The sequence below is a fragment of the Lithobates pipiens genome, unplaced genomic scaffold (assembly GCF_037356315.1).
Source record: "Lithobates pipiens isolate NorthernLeopardFrog02 unplaced genomic scaffold, aLitPip1_a1.2 Scaffold_1, whole genome shotgun sequence".
NCBI classification, from domain to species: Eukaryota; Metazoa; Chordata; class Amphibia; order Anura; family Ranidae; genus Lithobates; species Lithobates pipiens.
Genome location: NW_027507685.1, coordinates 241,193,124 through 241,215,450, shown reverse-complemented (window position 1 = coordinate 241,215,450; position 22,327 = coordinate 241,193,124). Strand labels below are relative to the sequence as shown.

The window sequence follows — 22,327 nt, the reverse complement described above, 5'->3', positions numbered from 1 at the left end:
CACCAGCGCCCATCAAATTCAGCCTCACCAGCGCCCATCAAATTCAGCCTCACCAGCACCCATCAATCCAGCCTCACCAGCGCCCATCAAATTTAGCCTCACCAGCGCCCATCAATCCAGCCTCACCAGCGCCCATCAAATGCAGCCTCACCAGTGCCCATCAAATGCAGCCTCGCCAGCGTCCATCAGTCCAGCCTCACCAGAGCCCATCAAATGCAGCCTCGCCAGCGCCCATCAAATGCAGCTTCACCACCGCCCATCAAATGGAGCTTCACCAGCGCCCATCAATCCAGCCTCACCAGCGCCCATCAATCCAGCCTCACCAGCGCCCATCAAATGCAGCCTCACCAGTGCCCATCAAATGCAGCCTCGCCAGCGTCCATCAATCCAGCCTCACCAGAGCCCATCAAATGCAGCCTCGCCAGCGCCCATCAAATGCAGCTTCACCACCCCCCTTTAAATGCAGCTTCACCAGCGCCCATCAATCCAGCCTCACCAGCGCCCATCAATCCAGCCTCACCAGCACCCATCAAATGCAGCCTCACCAGCGCCCATCGATGAATGTTTCTTGGTTCCATTCATTTGGGAGTCGGGACACAGACACAGTCCTCCACCGCCGCTGCGCTTTTGACACCATGTATGAATGGGAGGCTTCCAGCTCCTGCAGCTGATCGCATCCACTCGCATGTGATCACTCAGGCGCCGGTCATCCCTGTCCGCATTCATGACCGATCACCTATCTGTGATCACTGCATGAGCGAGTAAGCAGCCTTTCATTATGCTGTATGCACATGTGACTCTGAGCCTCCATCATTGGAAGAACTGAAATCCAATGAATGAAAGGGGATGGGGAGGGATCTCCTCATTAGAGGACTATGATTAACTCTCTAATCAAGGAGAAGGGCAGGGACCCTCTAGCGCCCCCCCTGGACCCCTTTACAACACAAGCAATATAATCCACCTCCCATAAACATCTACATAATATCATTCTCCCTTTCTTTCCAGATATCTTGAGGACTTATGGGATAACCTGTAGGAGGCACTAACAAGCCCTGGAAGGACTAACTCGCTGGTGTGTAGGTAAGGAACCATGAAAACATGGCCTGTTAGGGGTATAAGGGTAAGGAATAATCGTAAAGCATAAGCATAAGGAAGATACATAAGGAAAATGTATTACAAAGCAGATCTTATTATAACAAGAGAAGAAAAGAGGAACCACCAGCAGCTCCATTAATCAGTCACTAGCTGGGGTGGTGCACTACACAGGGGGGGGAATTCAATGAGCGTAAAACACCGAACCCCCCCCCCCCCCCCCAGCACTCTGCCCTACCGATCGGCAAAGAGGGCCTTGTAAACATGGCAATTATTTTTTAATAAGAACAGAGGTCTCAGCTGCATGCATACATAAGACCTTCGCTTTTATTATAAATAGACCGCTGAGACTAGACTGTTTTTATTATGCATTAGAAAGAGTTGGCGGTCTGCGTAGGTATGTATCATTAAAGCAGTTATGGGCAGGCAATATGAGACAGCAAAAAAAAAAAAAAACAAGTATAAGCCAGCAGCCCAATTAATCAATAACTAGCAAGGACAGCGCACCGTGTAACACATAATTCAATACGGCTAGGTTTACTGCATGTCAGGAACGGGCGTGAAATCGCACGTCTTTCTTGGCACGCAGAAAAAAACGCTATTAATGCCTTGTACACACGGTCGGACATTCCGACCACAAAATTCATCAGATTTTTTCCAGACAGATTTTGTCCGAAACTGATGTTGCATAAACACGGTTGGACAAAGTTGACAGAAAATCTGATCATTTTGGAACGTGATGACGTTCGTCGCGCATGACGGGACTACTTAGAGGCCAGTAGCCAATAGCTTTGGTCTCGTAATTTGATCTGAGCATGCGTGGCACTTTGTCCGTCGGAATTCTCTACAAAAGATCGGGAAAAGTCCAATCGGATTTTTTTTGTTGGAAATTTTTAGATCCTGCTCTCAAATTTTTTTCGACGGAAAAAGTCCGATAGAGCACACACACGATCGGATTTTCCGTCAACATAATCCGATCGGATCTTTTCCGTGTGTGCGGGGCATAAGGCTGCGTTCACACCTGCGCTTTTCCTAAACAAGACACACAGAAATGCACACTTTCAGAAACGCATGGCACTCCCATTAATTGTTAATGACCCCCCCCCCCCAAACGCGGTTAGCAGACGTGTGTTTGTTGCACGACAAAACGAGCTACAAATGAGCCCTGGAAAAAAAAAGCGTCCGAAAGGGTTCTGGAGTTACTTTGGGGTGTTTATCACGTGTAGGGTGGCTCTATTACATGAATGGGTTTCCCTATATGTGCGACATGTGGAAAACGCATGCAAAAAAAAAAAAACAAGAGCGGGAGCCTAAGTTCCCAGATGTGAATGGGGCACAATTGTTAATTGCGCCCCCTCGCATCTGAAAACGCATGCATTTTTACACCCTCCGAACTAAAGGGTTCTGCATTTCTCCTGCTTAGGCTCCATTCACACCTGAGCTTTTCAATGCGGCAAGCAGGCGCAAATTTTTTCGCATTGGTACGCATCAAAACAGGCGGTTAAAAATGCGCAAAACTCAAAGCGGAAGAAATTTTTCATGAGCTACTTTGCTGCATATTTCGCATGTAGGGCAGCCCATTGAAATTAATTATTAGTAATAATTATTAATTAATTAATTATTAATTAAATGCGACAAAACGCACGACAAAATGCGAAAAAACGGGCTACATTGCCGCGTTTTCCATGCATAGGGCAGCCCACTGAAATGAATAGACTGCCCTATGCCAGTAGCACAAGAAGGCGCACTAAACAAGCACAAACGCATAAAAATGCACGGTTAAAAACGTGCAAAGCTCAACACAGCAAAAATTTACATGTGCTACTTTGCTGCATTTTTCGCATGTAGGGAAACCCACTGAAATGAATGCGCTTCCTTATGGACATAGGGCAAGAGCGTGCCCAAAACGTGCACAGAGGCGCCAAAATGCATGGTTAAACACACAAAAAACTCAAGCTACATGAGCTACTTTGCTGCGTTTACTATGCATAGGGCAGCCCAATGAAATAAATAGACTGCCCTGTGCACATAGCACAAGAATGCGCACAAACGCATCAAAAAAATGCAAAACTCAACATCGCAAAAGTCGACATGAGCTACTTTGCTGCATTTTTTCCGTGTAGGGCAACCCATTGAAATGAATAGACTAATCTATACGCATAGCGCAAGAGCATGCAAAAAATGTGCAAAATTGCAGCAAAACACACTGTTAAACATGCTCAAAATTCAATGCAGCAAAAAGTCGGATGTGCTACTTTTCCGCATGTGGCATTTGCCTTATATAGTGGCACACAACATGAGACAAAATTTGTGGGCACTCAACATGAGACAGCAAAAAAATGAATAAAAAAATCAATAACTAGCAAAGACAACGCGCAATCTAACAGGATATTCAATAAGTGTACAATACAAAAGACAAACCTCTCTGGCACTCTGCCAAACTAGCCAGAGAAGAGGGCCTTGCAAGCCTGTTAATGATTTCTTATAAAAACAGCGGTCTCAACTGCATACGTTGAAATTGTCACCAAGTGGCACACGGCCTTGGGATCACACAATTCCTTTATTGGTCACGATTAAGAGGTTACACTTATGCGTTTCAACCCTGTGTGGGCTTTAGTCTGCTATGACTAATGCCGCGTACACACGGTCGAACTGTTTGACGTACTTAGTCCGTTGAAACACATTTCAGCGGACAATCCGCTCGTGTGTGGGCTTCAGCGGACTTTTTCAGCGTGCAGTCCGGAGTACTAAGAATTTCGGTTTTTCCAAAAATCTTTCCGTCGTACTTTGGTTTCAGCGGACAATACGGTCGTCAGTATGCTAGTTCGACGGACTAAGAATGGTGCATGCCCAGAAAGGATTTACAGGGCTTTGCTGTGTCTTGGACTTCCTATTTCTAGTCCCGTCGTACGTGCTGTACGTCATCGCGCAAGCTTTCGTCGGACTGTTTGTGTATCCGTGTGTGATCAAGTCCGTTCAGTGGAAAGTACGGCGGATTGTCCGTCGGATTGTATGACGGACTAAGTACGTCATACAGTTCGACCGTGTGTACGCGGCATAAGACCTACCCAGGGCTGAAACTTGCAAGTGTTGGGATGGCAATGTAACCTATTTCCGCTATGACTAAGGCTTACACAGGGCTGAAATACATAAGTACTGGGACTCATGATGTAACCTATATCCGCTCTGACTAAGGCCCACACATGGCTGAAACGCGTAAGGGAAGGGATTGGCTATGTATCCTATATGCGATATGACTAAGGCCCACACAGGGCTGAAACGCTTAAGCGCTGGGACTTGTGATCTAACCTATTTCCGCTATGCCTAAGGCCCACACAGGGCTGAAACTCGTAAGCGCTGGGACAGAGGATGTAACCTATATCCGCTATGACTAAGGACCACGCAGAGCTGAAACTCATAAGCACTGGGACTGGTGGTGTAACCTGTATCTGCTATAACTAAGGTCCACACAGGGCTGAAATTAGTAAGCATTAAGACTGGTGATGCAACCTATATCCACTATGACTAAAACCCACACAGGGCTGAAACTCGTAAGCATTGGGACTGGTCATGTAACCTATATCTGCTATGACTAAGGCCCACACAGGCCTAAAATGCGTAAGCGCTGGGACTGGGGATATAACCTATATCCGCTATGTCTAAGGACCAGGCAGAGCTGAAACTCATAAGCACTGGGACTGGTGGTGTAACCTATATCTGCTATGACTAAGGCCCGCACAGGGCTGAAACTAGTAAGCATTAAGACTGGTGATGCAACCTATATCCACTATGACTAAAGCCCACGCAGGGCTAAAACTCGTAAGCATTGGGACTGGTGAAGTAACCTATATCCGCTATGTCTAAAGCCTCGTACACACGATTGGATTGTTGTCAAACAGAGCGTCAGAATTTTGTCCAAAGGGCTTGTGCCAGGAATTTGTCTTGCATACTAATGGCACACAATTGTCGGCCAACAAACATGAACGTAGCGACGTACTACGTGGAATTTTAGCTTTTGAGCGTCACCCTTTGGGCACCTTCTGCTAATGTCGTGTTTGGTGCGCATTGATTTCAAGCATGCGTGTTTGTACTTTGGACTTTTGTGTGACGGACTTGTGTACACACAATACGAAAACCTGACAACAGACCATTGTCCGCCGAAAATGTACTAGCCTGGCATCCAACATTTGTTGGCAGAAATTTGGACAACAATTGTCTGAAGGAGTGTACTAATGGTCGGATTTTAGGCAAACAGTCTGTCATCACACAATTCCCTGCCGAAAATCCGATCGTGTGTATGAGGCTTAAGGCCCACACAGAGATGAAACTTATAAGCACTATAAGCACTGGGACTGATGATGTAACCTATATACGCTATGACTAAGGCCCACACAGGGATGAAACTTGTAAGCACTGGGACTGACGATGTAGCCTATATCTGCTATGACTAAGGCCCACACAGGGATGAAACTTGTAAGCACTGGGACTGACGATGTAACCTATATCCCCCTATGACTAAGCCCACACAGGGATGAAACTTGTAAGCACTGGGACTGACGATGTAGCCTATATCTGCTATGACTAAGGCCCACACAGGGATGAAACTTGTAAGCACTGGGACTGACGATGTAACCTATATCCCCCTATGACTAAGCCCACACAGGGATGAAACTTGTAGGCACTGGGACTGACGATGTAACCTATATCCGCTATGTCTAAGGACCACGCAGAGCTGAAACTCATAAGCACTGAGACTGGTGGTGTAACCTGTATCTGCTATAACTAAGGTCCACACAGGGCTGAAATTAGTAAGCATTAAGACTGGTGATGCAACCTATATCCACTATGACTAAAACCCACACAGGGCTAAAACTCGTAAGCATTGGGACTGGTGACGTAACCTATATCTGCTATGACTAAGGCCCACACAGGCCTAAAATGCGTAAGCGCTGGGACTGGGGATATAACCTATATCCGCTATGTCTAAGGACCAGGCAGAGCTGAAACTCGTAAGCACTGGGACTGGTGGTGTAACCTATATCTGCTATGACTAAGGCCCGCACAGGGCTGAAACTAGTAAGCATTAAGACTGGTGATGCAACCTATATCCACTATGACTAAAGCCCACGCAGGGCTAAAACTCGTAAGCATTGGGACTGGTGAAGTAACCTATATCCGCTATGTCTAAAGCCTCGTACACACGATTGGATTGTTGTCAAACAGAGCGTCAGAATTTTGTCCAAAGGGCTTGTGCCAGGAATTTGTCTTGCATACTAATGGCACACAATTGTCGGCCAACAAACATGAACGTAGCGACGTACTACGTGGAATTTTAGCTTTTGAGCGTCACCCTTTGGGCACCTTCTGCTAATGTCGTGTTTGGTGCGCATTGATTTCAAGCATGCGTGTTTGTACTTTGGACTTTTGTGTGACGGACTTGTGTACACACAATACGAAAACCTGACAACAGACCATTGTCCGCCGAAAATGTACTAGCCTGGCATCCAACATTTGTTGGCAGAAATTTGGACAACAATTGTCTGAAGGAGTGTACTAATGGTCGGATTTTAGGCAAACAGTCTGTCATCACACAATTCCCTGCCGAAAATCCGATCGTGTGTATGAGGCTTAAGGCCCACACAGAGATGAAACTTATAAGCACTATAAGCACTGGGACTGATGATGTAACCTATATACGCTATGACTAAGGCCCACACAGGGATGAAACTTGTAAGCACTGGGACTGACGATGTAGCCTATATCTGCTATGACTAAGGCCCACACAGGGATGAAACTTGTAAGCACTGGGACTGACGATGTAACCTATATCCCCCTATGACTAAGCCCACACAGGGATGAAACTTGTAGGCACTGGGACTGACGATGTAACCTATATCCGCTATGTCTAAGGACCACGCAGAGCTGAAACTCATAAGCACTGAGACTGGTGGTGTAACCTGTATCTGCTATAACTAAGGTCCACACAGGGCTGAAATTAGTAAGCATTAAGACTGGTGATGCAACCTATATCCACTATGACTAAAACCCACACAGGGCTAAAACTCGTAAGCATTGGGACTGGTGACGTAACCTATATCTGCTATGACTAAGGCCCACACAGGCCTAAAATGCGTAAGCGCTGGGACTGGGGATATAACCTATATCCGCTATGTCTAAGGACCAGGCAGAGCTGAAACTCGTAAGCACTGGGACTGGTGGTGTAACCTATATCTGCTATGACTAAGGCCCGCACAGGGCTGAAACTAGTAAGCATTAAGACTGGTGATGCAACCTATATCCACTATGACTAAAGCCCACACAGGGCTAAAACTCGTAAGCATTGGGACTGGTGACGTAACCTATATCCGCTATGTCTAAAGCCTCGTACACACGATTGGATTGTTGTCAAACAGAGCGTCAGAATTTTGTCCAAAGGGCGTGTGCCAGGAACTTGTCTTGCATACTAATGGCACACAATTGTCGGCCAACAAACATGAACGTAGCGACGTACTACGTGGAATTTTAGCTTTTGAGCGTCACCCTTTGGGCACCTTCTGCTAGTGTCGTGTTTGGTGCGCATTGATTTCAAGCATGCGTGTGTTTGTACTTTGGACTTTTGTGTGACGGACTTGTGTACACACAATACGAAAACCTGACAACAGACCATTGTCCGCCGAAAATGTACTAGCCTGGCATCCAACATTTGTTGGCAGAAATTTGGACAACAATTGTCTGAAGGAGTGTACTAATGGTCGGATTTTAGGCAAACAGTCTGTCATCACACAATTCCCTGCCGAAAATCCGATCGTGTGTATGAGGCTTAAGGCCCACACAGAGATGAAACTTATAAGCACTATAAGCACTGGGACTGATGATGTAACCTATATACGCTATGACTAAGGCCCACACAGGGATGAAACTTGTAAGCACTGGGACTGACGATGTAGCCTATATCTGCTATGACTAAGGCCCACACAGGGATTAAACTTGTAAGCACTGTGACTGATGATGTAACCTATATCCGCTATGACTAAGGCCCACACAAGGATGAAACTTGTAAGCACTGGGACTGGCGATGTAACCTATATCCGCTATGACTAAGGCCCACACAGGGATGAACGTTGTAAGCACTGGAACTGACGATGTAACCTATATCTGCTATGACTAAGGCCCACACAGGGATGAAACTTGTAAGCACTGGGACTGACGATGTAACTTACATCCGCTATGACTAAAGCCCACATAGGGATGAAACTTGTAAGCACTGGGACTGATGATGTAACCTATATCCGCTATGACTAAGGCCCACACAGGGATGAAACTTGTAAGCACTAGGACTGAAGATGTAACCTATATCCGCTTTGACTAAGGCCCACACAGGGATGAAACTTGTAAGCACTGGGACTGACGATGTAACCTCTATCCACTATGACTAAGGCCCACACAGGGATGCCTTGCAAACATGTTAATCATTTTTAATAAAAACAGAAGTCTCATAAATTAGACCACATGGAAGCGCGGTGTCTGGCTCTGAGACCTCTATTTTTATTATAAATGAGGGTTAATAGGCCCTCTTGACTATTGTGCCCAAAGACAGACAACATCATTAACTCGAACATTAGATGTCGGCAGGAAGGTAGGCGCACAATTGCATAGCGTCACTTGGCCTCCCGTAAGCGGCGATACTTAATATTCAACGACTGAAACTCAGCAATCAGCCGGGAGGCGCCCCGCCGCGCCGAGACCCTCATAGGGAACAATCCAAAGAGAAGCGGAATGAGCGGCCGATGCCGGGGGTGATATCAGCGTTATCCCGGAGACTCTGGGAAGGATAATGGACTCATTTAGCTGCTTCATAGAACACTAATAATTAAAACTCACAAAGAGAGCTCGGCGCTGTGCTAAAATTGGAGAGAAAGGAGAATAATAATACGTTCGCTTCCCGCCTCTAACAATCGTTTTCTTTTTCCACTCTGGGTGTCAGAGCGCATATTCTAACCGTTTTACACGACCGAAAAATTCATTTATCACATTTGATGGATTATTTTATCCCTCAAAAAAAGCAATAGATGCAAAGCAAAGGATGAGTGGAAAGATTTTGGCGAAATGAATTTGACCATCAGTAAAAATTTTGACAAAATGTAAATTCTTCGTTTTCATTATTTAGCTGCTTAGGTGAAATCTGCTTGAAAAAAAAACAACTTATTTAAAAAAAAAAAAGATTTGAAAGATGTGTTTTCTAGAGTAATTAGATCATTAGCAGTCTCTGACCGTCTCCTGTAGTATGTCTGCAGTTTCTGACCATCTCCTGTACAGTGTCTGCAGTCTCTGACCATCTCCTACCACCTATCTACGATCTCTGACCATCTCCTGTAGTATGTCTGCAGTCCTTGACCATCTAATGTAGCATGTCTGCAGTCTCTGACCGTCTCCTGTAGCAGGTCTGCCATCTCTGACCGTCTCCTGTAGTATGTCTGCAGTCTCTGACCATCTCCTATAGCATGTCTGCAGTCTCTGACTATCTCCTGTAGTATGTCTACAGTCCCTGACCATATAATATAGCATGTCTGCAGTCTCTGACCATCTCCTTTATTATGTCTGCAGTCTCTGACCATCTCCTGTAGTATGTCTGTAGTCTCTGACCCTCTCCTGTAGCATGTCTGCCTTCTCTGACCGTCTCCTTTATTATGTCTGCAGTCTCTGACCATCTCCTGTAGCATATCTGTAGTCTCTGACCATCTCCTGTAGCATGTCTGTAGTCTCTGACCATCTCCTGTAGCATGTCTGTAGTCTCTGACCATCTCCTGTAGCATGTCTGTAGTCTCTAACCATTTCCTGTACAGTGTCTGCAGTCTATGACCATCTCCTACCACCTATCTATGACCTCTGACCATCTCATGTAGTACGTCTGCAGTCTCTGACCATCTCCTGTAGTATGTCTGCAGTCCCTGACCATCTAATGTAGCATGTCTGCAGTCTCTGACCATCTCCTGTATTATGTCTGCAATCTGTGACCATCTCCTGTAGCATGTCTGCAGTTTCTGACCATCTCCTGCTGCCTGTCTGCGATCTCTGACCATCTCCTGTAGTATCTCTGCCCGTCTCCTGTACAGTGTCTGCAGTCTCTGACCATCTCCTACCACCTATCTACGATCTCTGACCATCTCCTGTAGTATGTCTGCAGTCTCTGACCATCTCCTGTAGTATGTCTGCAGTCTCTGACCCTCTCCTGTACCATGTCTGCAGTCTCTGACCATCTCCTGTACCATGTCTGCAGTCTCTGACCATCTCCTGTATCATGTCCGCAGTCTCTGACCATCTCCTGTAGCACAGAGATAAGACGTTTCCTGTAGTTTGAAGTTGAGTATCAGGTTTGTACACATCTCAGGAGGCATTTTCAAATATTCCTTCTTCCCGGTGTTGTCACCCTCTACCGACGTTCTCTTATTTTTCCTTTTTTTGATCCCCGATGCTCCAACAAAGCAGCTAAATATTCAAACCCCCAAAATTGCAGATGGTAACGTTGTAATATTCTGACCCAATTCTTCCTGTGACATTTCTTACATCAGGAAATGGCATTTAAAATATTTTAAAATAGTAACTTATCCCAGAGATCCTTCACCCTCCCCCGGCTCCCTCTGACCCTTGAGGGACATCTCCGGCTATTAAAGTCAATTCAGAGTAACAGTCTAAAGTTTTTGTAAAGGTCAAGCAGTTTATTTTTTGACAGAAAGGCGCTCCTGGTTGTTTGCGCCGTTCTAATGATGCTGCAATAAGTCCATAAATCACATTAAGATTCTTTTATGTAACTTGGCTTTTTTTTTTTTTTTTTTCGGAATGCATACCTGACATTTGCATTGCACAAGTAACTGTAACGTGTTCTTACAACTTAAGAGGTCTCTAATTTAAAAATTTGCATTGCATAATATGTCTGGTCATTCGTGGAAACGGGTATAGGCAGGTGCAGGTAGATACTTTACCACTAGGTGGCTCTGTAGCAGAATAGTGTCTATTACAGTGGTTAGTGCTCCTTTTAGATAGAGCCCTCCCGCAGCGATATCAGGGGTGGGTCAGCACCCATATATAAGTCAGGTAAGGAGGAGCACAGGAACACTTGGGACATAGGAACTGAAGACCCCACACCTGTGACAATGTAGTCAGCACATATAGGCCCTGGACAGGGCAGGGGGCGAGGTGGAGTGGACCTGTACATAGGAGGAGCCGGCTGTAGGGATTCTGTCCCTTTTGAGTGAGTACTGACAACCCTGGGCAGAAGGGAGACTGTAAGGGCTGCTAAAGTGCTGCACATGCTTTCACCTGTGACTGCTGTGGATCATCCACTAAATGTGATTGACTGTGTAATGTCAGGTCACTCCGGAATGTATTTCCTTGAGATGTGACTGTAATGCCATTTCCTGAATACCACCCGTAAAGTTCAGCAGATAATGTCCATACAGAGGATTTGTAAAAAAAACTCCACTTGTTCCGATCCACCAATTACTTGCCCCGCATCACCCACTTGTCCCAAGCCTCCTTACCCCCGCGCCCCCTCCTTGCCATCGATTAGTAATTGGCTGAGCTCAGTCTCAGCCAGGCTCAGTCTCGGGTTGGCTCGGCAGATGGCTGGTCAGGAGCGCAGTGACGTCATGGCGCAACTACAAGGAGAAGGTGCGGGGGAGGAGGGGTTTAGCTTGTGGGGCAGTCGGTTGCTCGGGGGGGGGGGGTCACTGATGTAAGAGGGGAGTGGAGACCCTAAGGTAAGAAGAGACACTGATATAAAGTCCCCCCTTATATGAATTTCCTCACTCCCCTCTTACATCCGTGAAACCCCTTTACCTTAGTGTATTCACTCTGCGGACTCTGGTGTAAAGGGGAACTCTGATATAAGAGGTTCTCTGGTCTCCAGAGCTCCCAGAATTCCCCCTTGCATTAGAATCAGCAGAGTTCAGGGCAAGGGGAGTCTTTGCAGACTCTGAGGTAAGTGCGAACTCAGATGTAAGGGGGGCTCTGGAGACCAGAGAACATCTTGCATCACAATCACCCTTTACACCAGAGGCAGAGTTCTCCTTTACATCATCAGGGTTAGCAGAGTTGTTAAGGGGAACTCTGATGTAAAGGTGGCTCTGCAGAGTTCTCCTTTACATCAGGGTTAGCAGAGTTGTTAAGGGGAACTCTGATGTAAAGGTGACTCTGCAGAGTTCTCCTTTACATCAGGGTTAGCAGAGTTGTTAAGGGGAACTCTGATGTAAAGGGGGCTCTGGGATCTCTGATGTAAGCAGGGACTCTAGGGGTGGCAGAGGGTTCGGCCTAAGCAGGAGGGACAGTGTTCTAATGAGGCTTGAGCTGGGGTAGGGACTTGCACGTCGGCGCCAAAACCAGCCAACCACAAAGTCTCTTTAACATGGGGATCCAAGTGACCTCATTGACCAAATATAGTCACGTCCACATGTGATGAATGACATCATCTGGGAGACCCCGCCTCTTTGTGCACATTGCAGAGATGGGACTGGGAAATGTCATTTGGCGGGAGTCAAGCAAGGTGTTTGGAAGTGTCAGTGGGCGGCGTTTTTTTTCCCTATTGGCGACTGTTCTTCAATGTTGAATGTTCTTATGGGAAATTTTCTCTTAGGATCGAAAGTTAGAGGATATTACATTCAGTCAGTGAAAGGAAACAAGCCATCTCTAGGGAGAGAGATGAAAGAAGTCACATTTATATACGTATATATATGGGGGGGGGGGGGCTTGGGGGTATTAAGGACAGTCGAAAAAAAGAATCGCAACAATAAAAAATAAAGCAGATAATTATGTAAGTGAAAATCAATAATAGATTTATAAACCATATGGTATATTTTTTTAAATTGTGCTATATGCAATTATGCGTCCTTTATTTAAAAGTATAGCTTTCAACCTTAATAGAAAATATAAAAAGTTTCAACAGAGTTGGGATAGGTTAGAACATTGGCCACGTTTTCATTGCTCTTCGTGTCCCTTTTGGGATTTTCCTTTCACTTCCTGTCCTGGTTTCAAAACGTGTGTCAGGGTGAGTAAAGCCACGTACACACGTAGCCGTCTGTCCGACGTACTTAGTCTGGCGGACTTCCCGCCAGACTGTCCGTCGGACTTTCCGAACGGGCTACTTGCCCACACACGGCACTTTTTCAGCGGACTAATACGGCGTACTAAGTCCGCCATACTATCCGCCCTGCTTTTGAAATGAACGGACTCGCCCACACACGCGGAGGAAAGTCCGCTCATTTCGAGCGCGTCTCCAGGTAGGCGGGGCCCGCGAAGGATACGTCGCTGGCCCTGCCGCCTGGTATGGACTTAAAGGGGAACCCCAACGCCGAAAAAAATCAGCGTGGGGGTCCCCCCAAAGTCCACAACAGACCCTTGTCCGAGCATGCTACCCAGCCGGCCAGGAAAGGAGGGGTGAGCCGTACCAGGCCGCGTGCCCTCAACATGGCGGGTGCCTTGGGCAAGGGGGGGCCGTGCGGCCCGCCCACCCCAAAGCACCTTGTCCCCATGTTGATGAGGACAAGGGCCTCTTCCCGACAACCCTGGCCGTTGGTTGTCGGGGTCTGCGGGCGGGGGGCTTATCGGAATCCGGGAGCCCCCTTTAATAAGGGGGCCCCCGGATACCGGCCCCCCACCCTATGTGAATGAGTATGGGGTACAATGTACCCCTACCCATTCACCTGTAAAATAAAGTACAAAAAAAAACACAACACACAAGATAAAATAATTTATTGCACAGCTCCGGGGGTCTTCCGTCTTCGGGGGTCTTCTCGCCGGACTCCTCCGCTATCTTCTTGTAGCTCTTTTACTAGCGGAGGAGCCCGGCATTCTTCTTCGTCGCCGTGGCCTCTTCTTCCGACTTCGGGGGTCTTGTCCCCCTCTTCGGTTCTTCTGCCGGGCCACCGCGCCTTCTTATAGCTCTTTTACAGGCGGTGGCCCGGTCTTCTGTCGCCGCCGACTGAATATAATAGCTATCAGTGAAGATTTCTCCATTCATGTAGATCAAGGGTTTCCAAACATTCTAAACAAAGGGCTACTTTACTATCCTTCAGACTTTAGGGGGCCGGACTAGGGCCAGTGGGAGTATACAATGTCCTGGCGCCCAGTGGAAGTAAACAATGCCCTATCATTGGTGTCAATGGAAGGAATTTTGCCCCATCATTGTTGCCAATGGAAGGAATTATGCCCCATCATTGGTATCAATAGAAGGAATTATGCCCCATCATTGGTATTGGTGGAAGCATTTATGCCCCATTATTGTTATCAGTGGAAGGAATTATGCCCATCATTGGTGTCAGTGGAAGGAATTGTGCCCCATCATTGGCATTGGTGGAAGCATTTATGTCCCATTATTGGTGTCAATGGAAGGAATTGTGCCCTGTCATTGGTATCAATGGAAGGAATTATGCCTCATTAGTGGTGTCAATGGAAGGAATTATGCCCATCATTGGTGTCAATGGAAGGAATTGTGTCCCATCGTTCATGTCAATAGTAGGAATTGTGCCCAACTGTTGGTGCCAGTGGAAGGAATTGTGCCCTTTTGATGGTTCAGTGGGAGGAATAGTGGGTGTCGGAGACAGGAATTATGCCCCATTGTTGGTATCAGTGGATGTTATAGTGCCCCAAGGGGTGGATAAAGGCAAGCAAAGGGCAGCATCTGGTGTCACAGTTTGGAGACCTCTGAAGCAATATAGAAATCCAGTGAGCTCAAAACATCATGTAGTGAGTTGACAACACTGCCCCAGCTGCACTGAAATACCAAGTAGTGTTTTGAGCACTGCCTGGGTTCTTCTCTGCTGGACTACAGAATTTGGCCTTTCCCCACCTCTCCACATGCAAAGACTTATGTCTTTCCCAGCAAAACAATGTCATGACACCCAAGATTCCACCCATATGCTGTATATAGGGAAAGGCTCTTGGGAAATGTAGTTCTGGGGATGTGCCTATGTCAATAGGAACTGACACAGGGCATTCTGCTGATCCCATTAGATGCTACTGCAAGAATTTTACAAGCCTGGTGGTGTCATAGGGATTAATAAAGGCTGATTCCCGCTATGGGAAGAAGTTAAAAGTAAAAACAAATGCTGGAAAAGTTTCTAGGGGTGGGGGGTCTGAGGATAAATGTGGGCCATGTCAATACAAGTTCTTTAAGTATCCAGGCTGTAGATCGCACATGACTGGCCAGAGAAGCAATTTGTTAAAAAAAAACAAAATGCAGTAACTTTTTTCAAAAATGTTCTCACTTATTTCCACAGATCTCCAATGCTGAATTGTTCATTATGGCAGAAGAAGAAGAAGCTTCCAATGCTGATGGTGACGGACTCTCCGAATGTGTAATCTGCTTCACACCATATGACACTCTCTTCCATCTTCCCAAAATCCTCTCCTGCGGTCACGTGTTCTGCCTAGAATGCCTCTCACGGATCACGGTTGGATCTACGGAGCCGCAAACTCTCCCCTGCCCCATATGTCGGTCAGCCACGCCAGTTTCGTCAAAGAAAGGCCCACCCGCGCTGTCCACAGACAGAAACCTGTTGACCAGGCTGAACAAATCGCTCTCCTGCCCCACGCCTTCCCTGAGGTTCAACCGGAAGCGTGGCGTTTTGTACGTGCCACAGACTAACAACCTAAACATCAGCTCGGTGAGCCTCAGCGTGGACTTAGGACGACCTCCACCAGACCCTCACTCCCCTCGACGTTTGTGCCTGCTCCTCAGGTCAGGTGGTTGCGTCTTCTACGGCTCTATCGTTCTGATCATTATTCTGACCATAGCGCTCATCCTGGCCGGAGTCTATATCTTCTACTTACTCCCTTGGCGCCTCAGTGGCTCTGGAGGCGCTGGAACCGGGGGCAATATTACAGTCACACCAAATACTACCAGGATAGAAACTGGTGGTCATTGAGACCTAAAAAAAAAAAAACATTTTGCAGTAAAAATTTCAAAGCTTGGACTTCTGAGGATAATAAAAGATGAACACAATCGCATTCACAAACAATAACTTCTGCCCGTGGCAGGAAATTTCTTCTCCGTTAGCTGGCTGTTGATGGTCACCACAGATTCTTGGGTCAAAGGTCTTCTTCCACACCTCTCAGTGCTATTGAGATGCTGCAGTTCTTTCGCTGTTGACGGTGCCTTCTGAAACATGTCATCAGGAAATGCCAATGTGCCAACTCCCAGATACTAGAAATGAGTTCTTGCGAAAGGTTGATTCATCAAAGCACTGCCAGAAGGAAGCACTGTGCCATGAATGAGCCATTAAGTCTTACTCGCTGAGAGCGCTTCATGGGCTCTCGCTAATGACTTGCTGCTATTGTAATGAAGAATTAAAATTGTAAATTATTTTGAACAAGCTTTTATTCAGCGCCATGGGTCTATACAAGCTGTAGACTGCAGTTTCCAGTTCGGAGTACAAAGAACTTGTTTTGTTAATGGTCTTAAAAATCAGGTGGCTTTTTCTACACTGTAAACCAATGTAAAAATATACAGGCGCTGTTCAGGCTCTGGAGGGTCCTAGTCCAACGCCAAGCACTAGGAGTGCCAGCCGGGAACAGAGCTTGGTTCGTTTTCGGACGTCAATATGTAGCAGAGAAAGTGCCATAGGACTGTGAAAGAGTATGTGGTAGTCTCAGCCAGGGGCGGACTGACCATTGGGCCACTCGGGCACTGCCCGAGGGCCCCTTGCCACTAGGGGGCCCCATCAGGGTTGCCAGCCTCAGTAAAACCAGGGAAAGTATGTAAAAATCTGTGGTTTCTTTTTACATCTGTCTCTGAAATGTCTCTTATCCTTTTGGTCTAAAAATCCAGAGATTATAGCTGCCCCCCCCCTCTCCAGCACCTTCTCAGCCAATAGAAACATGTTTGTGTATACTGTGTGATTGTATACTGTGTGTGTGTGTATACTGTGTGGCCCCATAATGTCCTATTGCCTGGGGGCCCCATGAGTTGTCAGTCTGCCCCTGGTCTCAGCCCAGGCTCCAGCCAGGCCATGCACCCAACGCATTTCGCTCTACCCCCAGGGCTTAATCATGATTAGGATCCGGGGGAGTGAAATGCTTTGGGGGCATAGCCTGGCTTTGGGGGCATAGCCTGGCTGGAGCCTGGGGTGAGATTGCCACATACACATTCACAGTGGATTTGCAGCGATGTGTTGTCTATGGGATACCTTCTCTGCGACATATTGACTTTTTCTACAGGTCTTAAACTGTTCAGTGTGCAACACATATGGTAAAACCCACACGTCTAGGCATGAACTGGCCTATAGAGTTTCTTTTAATCTTTCACACTAACCTAAAATGCATAGATGTGAACCAGTCACATAAAACCCCTTGCACATGGGGTTACCTGTCTGCAGTGCCCTGGGAGGGACACGTTCAGTGTTCAGCCCCACTGCAGGAGGCCTGTCAAAGCCTATGGCAGGTGTGCTCAACCCGTCGACCTCAAAATGAATGCAATAGTTTTGGTGTGCTTTCAGAAAGTGCACCACACCCAAAAGATATAATAGAAGTCTAAGGTAACGAGCAGCTAACCTGCAAAGCTGCAGGAGCACTGTGCTGCACCTGCTGTGCGGGTAAACCGCAGTACATCAGTGTGAAAGCAGCCTTACAGGGGGTGCAGGACAGTGAGGGCTGGTTTACATTTTCTGTTTGGGGGGGCATAGTTGAGAAGTGTTTTTACCACCCCAACCACTGATGTAGCATCAGGGTTTACAATGGCGACCCCACCCCATGCTCCAGGGGGCTCATGCGGCCCCCTCCTGTCACAGTCTGTTTTACACTTGAACATGAGGGGTGGCATATACAGAGACCGATCCTTTCCATTTTCCTCCTGCAAGTGCTAAAAGCTGGCTTCTCTTCCTTTCCCTCCCACCGGCATTCAGTGGCTGCAGGAGGAAAATCTTCATTATGCAACTCAAAATAAAAAAATTCAACATTTTTAATCATTTCATTTTGGCCCATGACCGCTTACTAAAAAAATCACTTAAGTGCCCCTTGCTCTTCAAAAAGTTGAGCACCCTGGACTGTGGTATGGTTCACTAGGAAAGCCGGCACTACGATATGCATCAGCAAATTACTCTTTTATTGGTGACATGCAGGGAGATACAGCCAGTGAAAGTCAACATGTTTCAGCCATTACAGCTGCAACGCGTTGACTTACACTGGCTGTATCTCCCTGCATTTCAGTAATAAAGAAGTAGTTTGCAAATCCATACCATAATGCCAGCTTTCCTAGTGGACTATGCGAATGTGAGGCTTCAGAAACCTACAGCCAGAGCATCGGTTCCGGTTGCACAGCTTCTGTTTGGTTCCAAAGCTTATGTCAGGAGCTGGATGGGGCTGAAGGCTGTACCAAGTGGTACTGGTGTCAACAGGTCCTGTCCATTCAAGGACAAGGATCTGGAACATAGACAGGGGCGTTGCTAGGTGGCAAAAAGACCAGGGTCTTCAGCCTGAAGTCCCAGCCTGGCACTGGGGGGGGGTTACCTACCTGATGCGCACAGACCTACCTGACATAAACTGTGACTGACCTACCTGTTGCACACTGCCCTGACACACACTGAGTGACCTGACTAGACTTCAGGTGACGTGACCTCCAAGTCCTCCTGCAGTTCAGCCGTACTGTGCGGCGCGCCCATCAGAGTAGACTAGACTAGACAGCACTGCAGCAGGCACTCCACTGGTGACTCCAGGCAGAGTCATGACAGCAGAGGAGAGCCCAGCGGGGATCTCGTAGTGACACGGCGTGGTGGCTGCATTGTAATTCCCACCTTCTGGAGCCTACAGCGCCTATGATGGACGTCACACGTCCCGCGGTCCCGGCATGGGCCCAGTGGGACGTTCATCATAGGCACTGCAGGCTCCAGAAGGAGGGACCTGCTATGTCTCTCGACCGTGCTTGCCGCTCGGGGTCAGATTGGTCCTCAAGACTCAAGTGCAAGCGTGCGCTTTTTGTCCCGCTGTGGCTGTGCGCAGATGCAGTGTGTCTCTCCGGGCTGGCCGTGGCCGTGTGTGCCTATAATGACGTTGCACGTCCCGCGATCCTGCCATTCACTGGACCAGTGTGATGTCCATCATAGGACATGGCAGAGCGGCACCTATGATGGACATTTCACTGGTCCAATGCCGGGGATCGTGTGACGTCCAATAGACTCGGTCACAGAGTTAGGCGCCGCCGCCCACGTGACCCGGACTTTGTGCTCGCTCATCCTCGCTCAGCGCAGTGCGGCGCTGCACTTTCATGGGGGACTCGGGGCTAAGAATTTTTAAAATAAATGGCTGAGACTCTGGGCTTTTTGGGGTCACATTCGGGGCTTCAGCCCCCCCGCCCCCTAGTCAACCCCTCCCGACGCCCCTGAATGCAGGAGACCTGTATTCCAGAACCACATCCCTGAATGCACAGGGACAATGCTACAGAATTCAGCCCTGACTAGCCGCAGCCTGCTATAGGCTTTTATAGGCTGCCTGCAGCAGGGCTGGACACTGTACCCATCCTACCTGAAAAGGGATTTCACTGCAGATAGACGGCCCCGTATACAAGGGGCAAAAGAAAGAACAGGATTCCTACTTGACATGGCTTTCTATGCAGCAAAATGCAAGCGTCTTGCTGCATCCAAATGAACAAGCCTGATAGTTATATCAAATATGAGCAACTGTTTTGGAAGGAATACCAGTCCATGATGACTGCCCAAGGCATGATGGAATTTGTAGCTGCACCAAGCCAAAGGGAACATAGGTGACTTCTACCTAGGGCAGTTTGGGCATAATGAAACCTACAACATAAGGTAGATATATCCACACTGCTTAACAGGGATGGAGGGAGTGGGGAGGTTTATTGCACATAAGGGAGAAGGAATATGGCTACACTTGGTTGTATGGCTCACCAAGTTGCCACCATGAAGAAAGAAATAGGAATATTCCCATGCTGCCTGTAGTAGCAGGTATAAAAATCCTAGTTGCAGCAAATAGGTCAAAATAGGTCAACCAAAACCCAAATAATCAATAAAATAAAAATCAATAAATGATGTTGTCTAGTATGAAGAAAGTCCATATGAGGGTGAACTAGAGTAGTGACATGCTCCTCCAAATAACACTTTGTGCAGATCCAAAATAAATTATTGGTGACTTGGTGATAGAGTTCTTCAGTGTAATTACACCTCTGTGCACAGTGGTCCCTTACCTTACTGCCGTAAGGTAACGGCGTGGGAAAATGTAAAGATGGTGAAGATAGTCCGGGTTCCTGGCATAGGCCAGTAGAACATTTTTTTGTATAACTCAGCAGTAGATATAAGAATATAAAAGGGAAGCTCCAGGTCCAATAGGATGTATAGGAGAGAGATAAAATGGAGGTCCAGATCGTGAAGTATATTGTGACTAGGTACGTTTTATTACAAAAGAGCTGAATGTACTCACTTTAAAAAGTAAACAAACAATGCACAGCACCACGAGCGGCGAGCTCACAACCTGACATCACTTCTGGCACCTATCTGTTCTGCTGCGTAGCGTCACGACCACGTGACTTCATCAGGGATGAAGTTTCCAACATGTTCCAAGCAGGTTGTTTTCCATACTGTCTCAGGGGCACACAAATCCTCTATTATTGGTATTATTTGCAAAATGGGAATAGAAAATATAATACAATAAATATAATACACAGCCAAACACTTGTGGACACCTGACCCTGACATCTACAGGAGCTTGTTGGACATCCATTTTGGAGTCCACAGGCACTGATTTGGAGTTGCCCCCCCCCCCCCACCTTTGTGGCAGCCTGCACTATTCTGGGAAGGCTTTCCACAAGCACTTTACAGTTTTTCTCAGGGAATTTGAACCCATTCAGCCAAAAAGAATTTCTGAGGTCAGGTAGGTACTGCTGTTGGATGAGAAGAAATGGTGAATTCAGTATGGTTGAGGTCAAGGCTGTGTGAGGCCACTCACGTTCCTCCACACCAGACTGGTCAAACCGTGTCTTTATAGAGCTGGCTTTGTACACAGGGGCACAGCCATGCTGGAACAGAAAAGGGCTTTCTCCAAACAGTTGCCACAATAGTGGAAGCACAAAATCTGTCTAATTCCGTTGCATTACCAGTACTCTTCACTGGAAACACTTGAGCGCAATAATTTGTGGATGGGGAGTGTCCACATACCTTTGGTCGTAGAACGTACTTGCTGTTGCATTTTTATTGAACAATTTTAAAAGTATCAACTCAAAAAGATAATATAACCTTACTGGATTATAATATTTGGATGTAATGTTAAAAATGAGGATTAAAAAATAAATAAATAAATAAACAAACGTCTAACTCAAGCCAAAACTCTATGGATATTGCTCTAAATGGATTAAGAATAATCAAAAATAAAAAAATGATTTTAATTCAAAAATGGATTAAGAAACTATTTTGTCTGCATATGGATCCTGTGATGGGTGAGCTACATAGGGAACCTTTTATAGTTCAAGCTTTTATTGAACTACATAATCCAGAATGGAGTCAGGCCAATGTATTCAATATTCATGCTGATAGGTCAGCTACAGCAGCAGAGATTTACTGCCTCACTAGGATGTGTTTGTTTCCCTCTCCCTCTCTTTCTCTCTCCCTCCGTCTCTTATTTTCTTCCTTCTCTCTCACTCTTCCCTTTTGTTTCTCCTTCTCCTCCTCTCTTCATCTCTCTGTATCCTCCTTGTTTTTCTTTTTCTTTCTCTCTCTCTCTTCCTTTTTCTCTCTCCCCTCTTTCTCTATTTCTCTCTTTCTTCCTTTCTCTCTCTCTCTCTCACAGGTGTTCTTTCTCTCTACTCCCCTCCCTTCCTCCTTCTCTCTCTCCCTTCCTTCCTCCTTCTCTCTCTCTTCCTGCTCTCTCCCTTCCTCCTTCTCTCGCTTCCTCCTTCTCTCCCTTCCTCCTCTCCCTTCCTCCTTCTCTCCCTTCCTCCTTCTCTCCCTTCCTCCTTCTCTCTCTTCTTCCTTCTCTCCCTTCCTCCTTCTCTCCCTTCCTCCTTCTCTCTCTTCCTCCTATCTCTTCCTCCTTCTCTCCCTTCCTCCTTGTCTCTCTTCCTCCTTCTCTCGCTTCCTCCTTCTCTCCCTTCCTCCTCTCCCTTCCTCCTTCTCTCCCTTCCTCCTTCTCTCCCTTCCTCCTTCTCTCTCTTCTTCCTTCTCTCCCTTCCTCCTTCTCTCCCTTCCTCCTTCTCTCTCTTCCTCATTCTCTTCCTTCCTCCTTCTCTCTCTTCCTCCTC

At 46.9% G+C, this 22,327-nt stretch overlaps 1 protein-coding gene across 3 annotated transcripts in view; it reads left to right on the top strand.

The window, feature by feature from the left end:
- The window catches only part of LOC143986206 (RING finger protein 225-like), a 40,021-nt gene extending 18,538 nt beyond the window's left edge, over window positions 1–21,483 (top strand). For 2 of the 3 annotated variants that reach the window (XM_077484773.1, XM_077484774.1), the window contains exons 2-3: window positions 1,006–1,080; window positions 15,363–21,483. In XM_077484773.1, the coding sequence (XP_077340899.1) occupies window positions 15,387–16,010 (624 nt within the window). In that variant the 5' untranslated portion in view covers window positions 1,006–1,080; window positions 15,363–15,386 and the 3' untranslated portion in view covers window positions 16,011–21,483. The remainder of the gene's footprint in view (window positions 1–1,005; window positions 1,081–15,362) is intronic. The other variant, XM_077484775.1, reaches the window with a different exon arrangement.
- The last annotated feature ends 844 nt before the right edge of the window (window positions 21,484–22,327 follow it).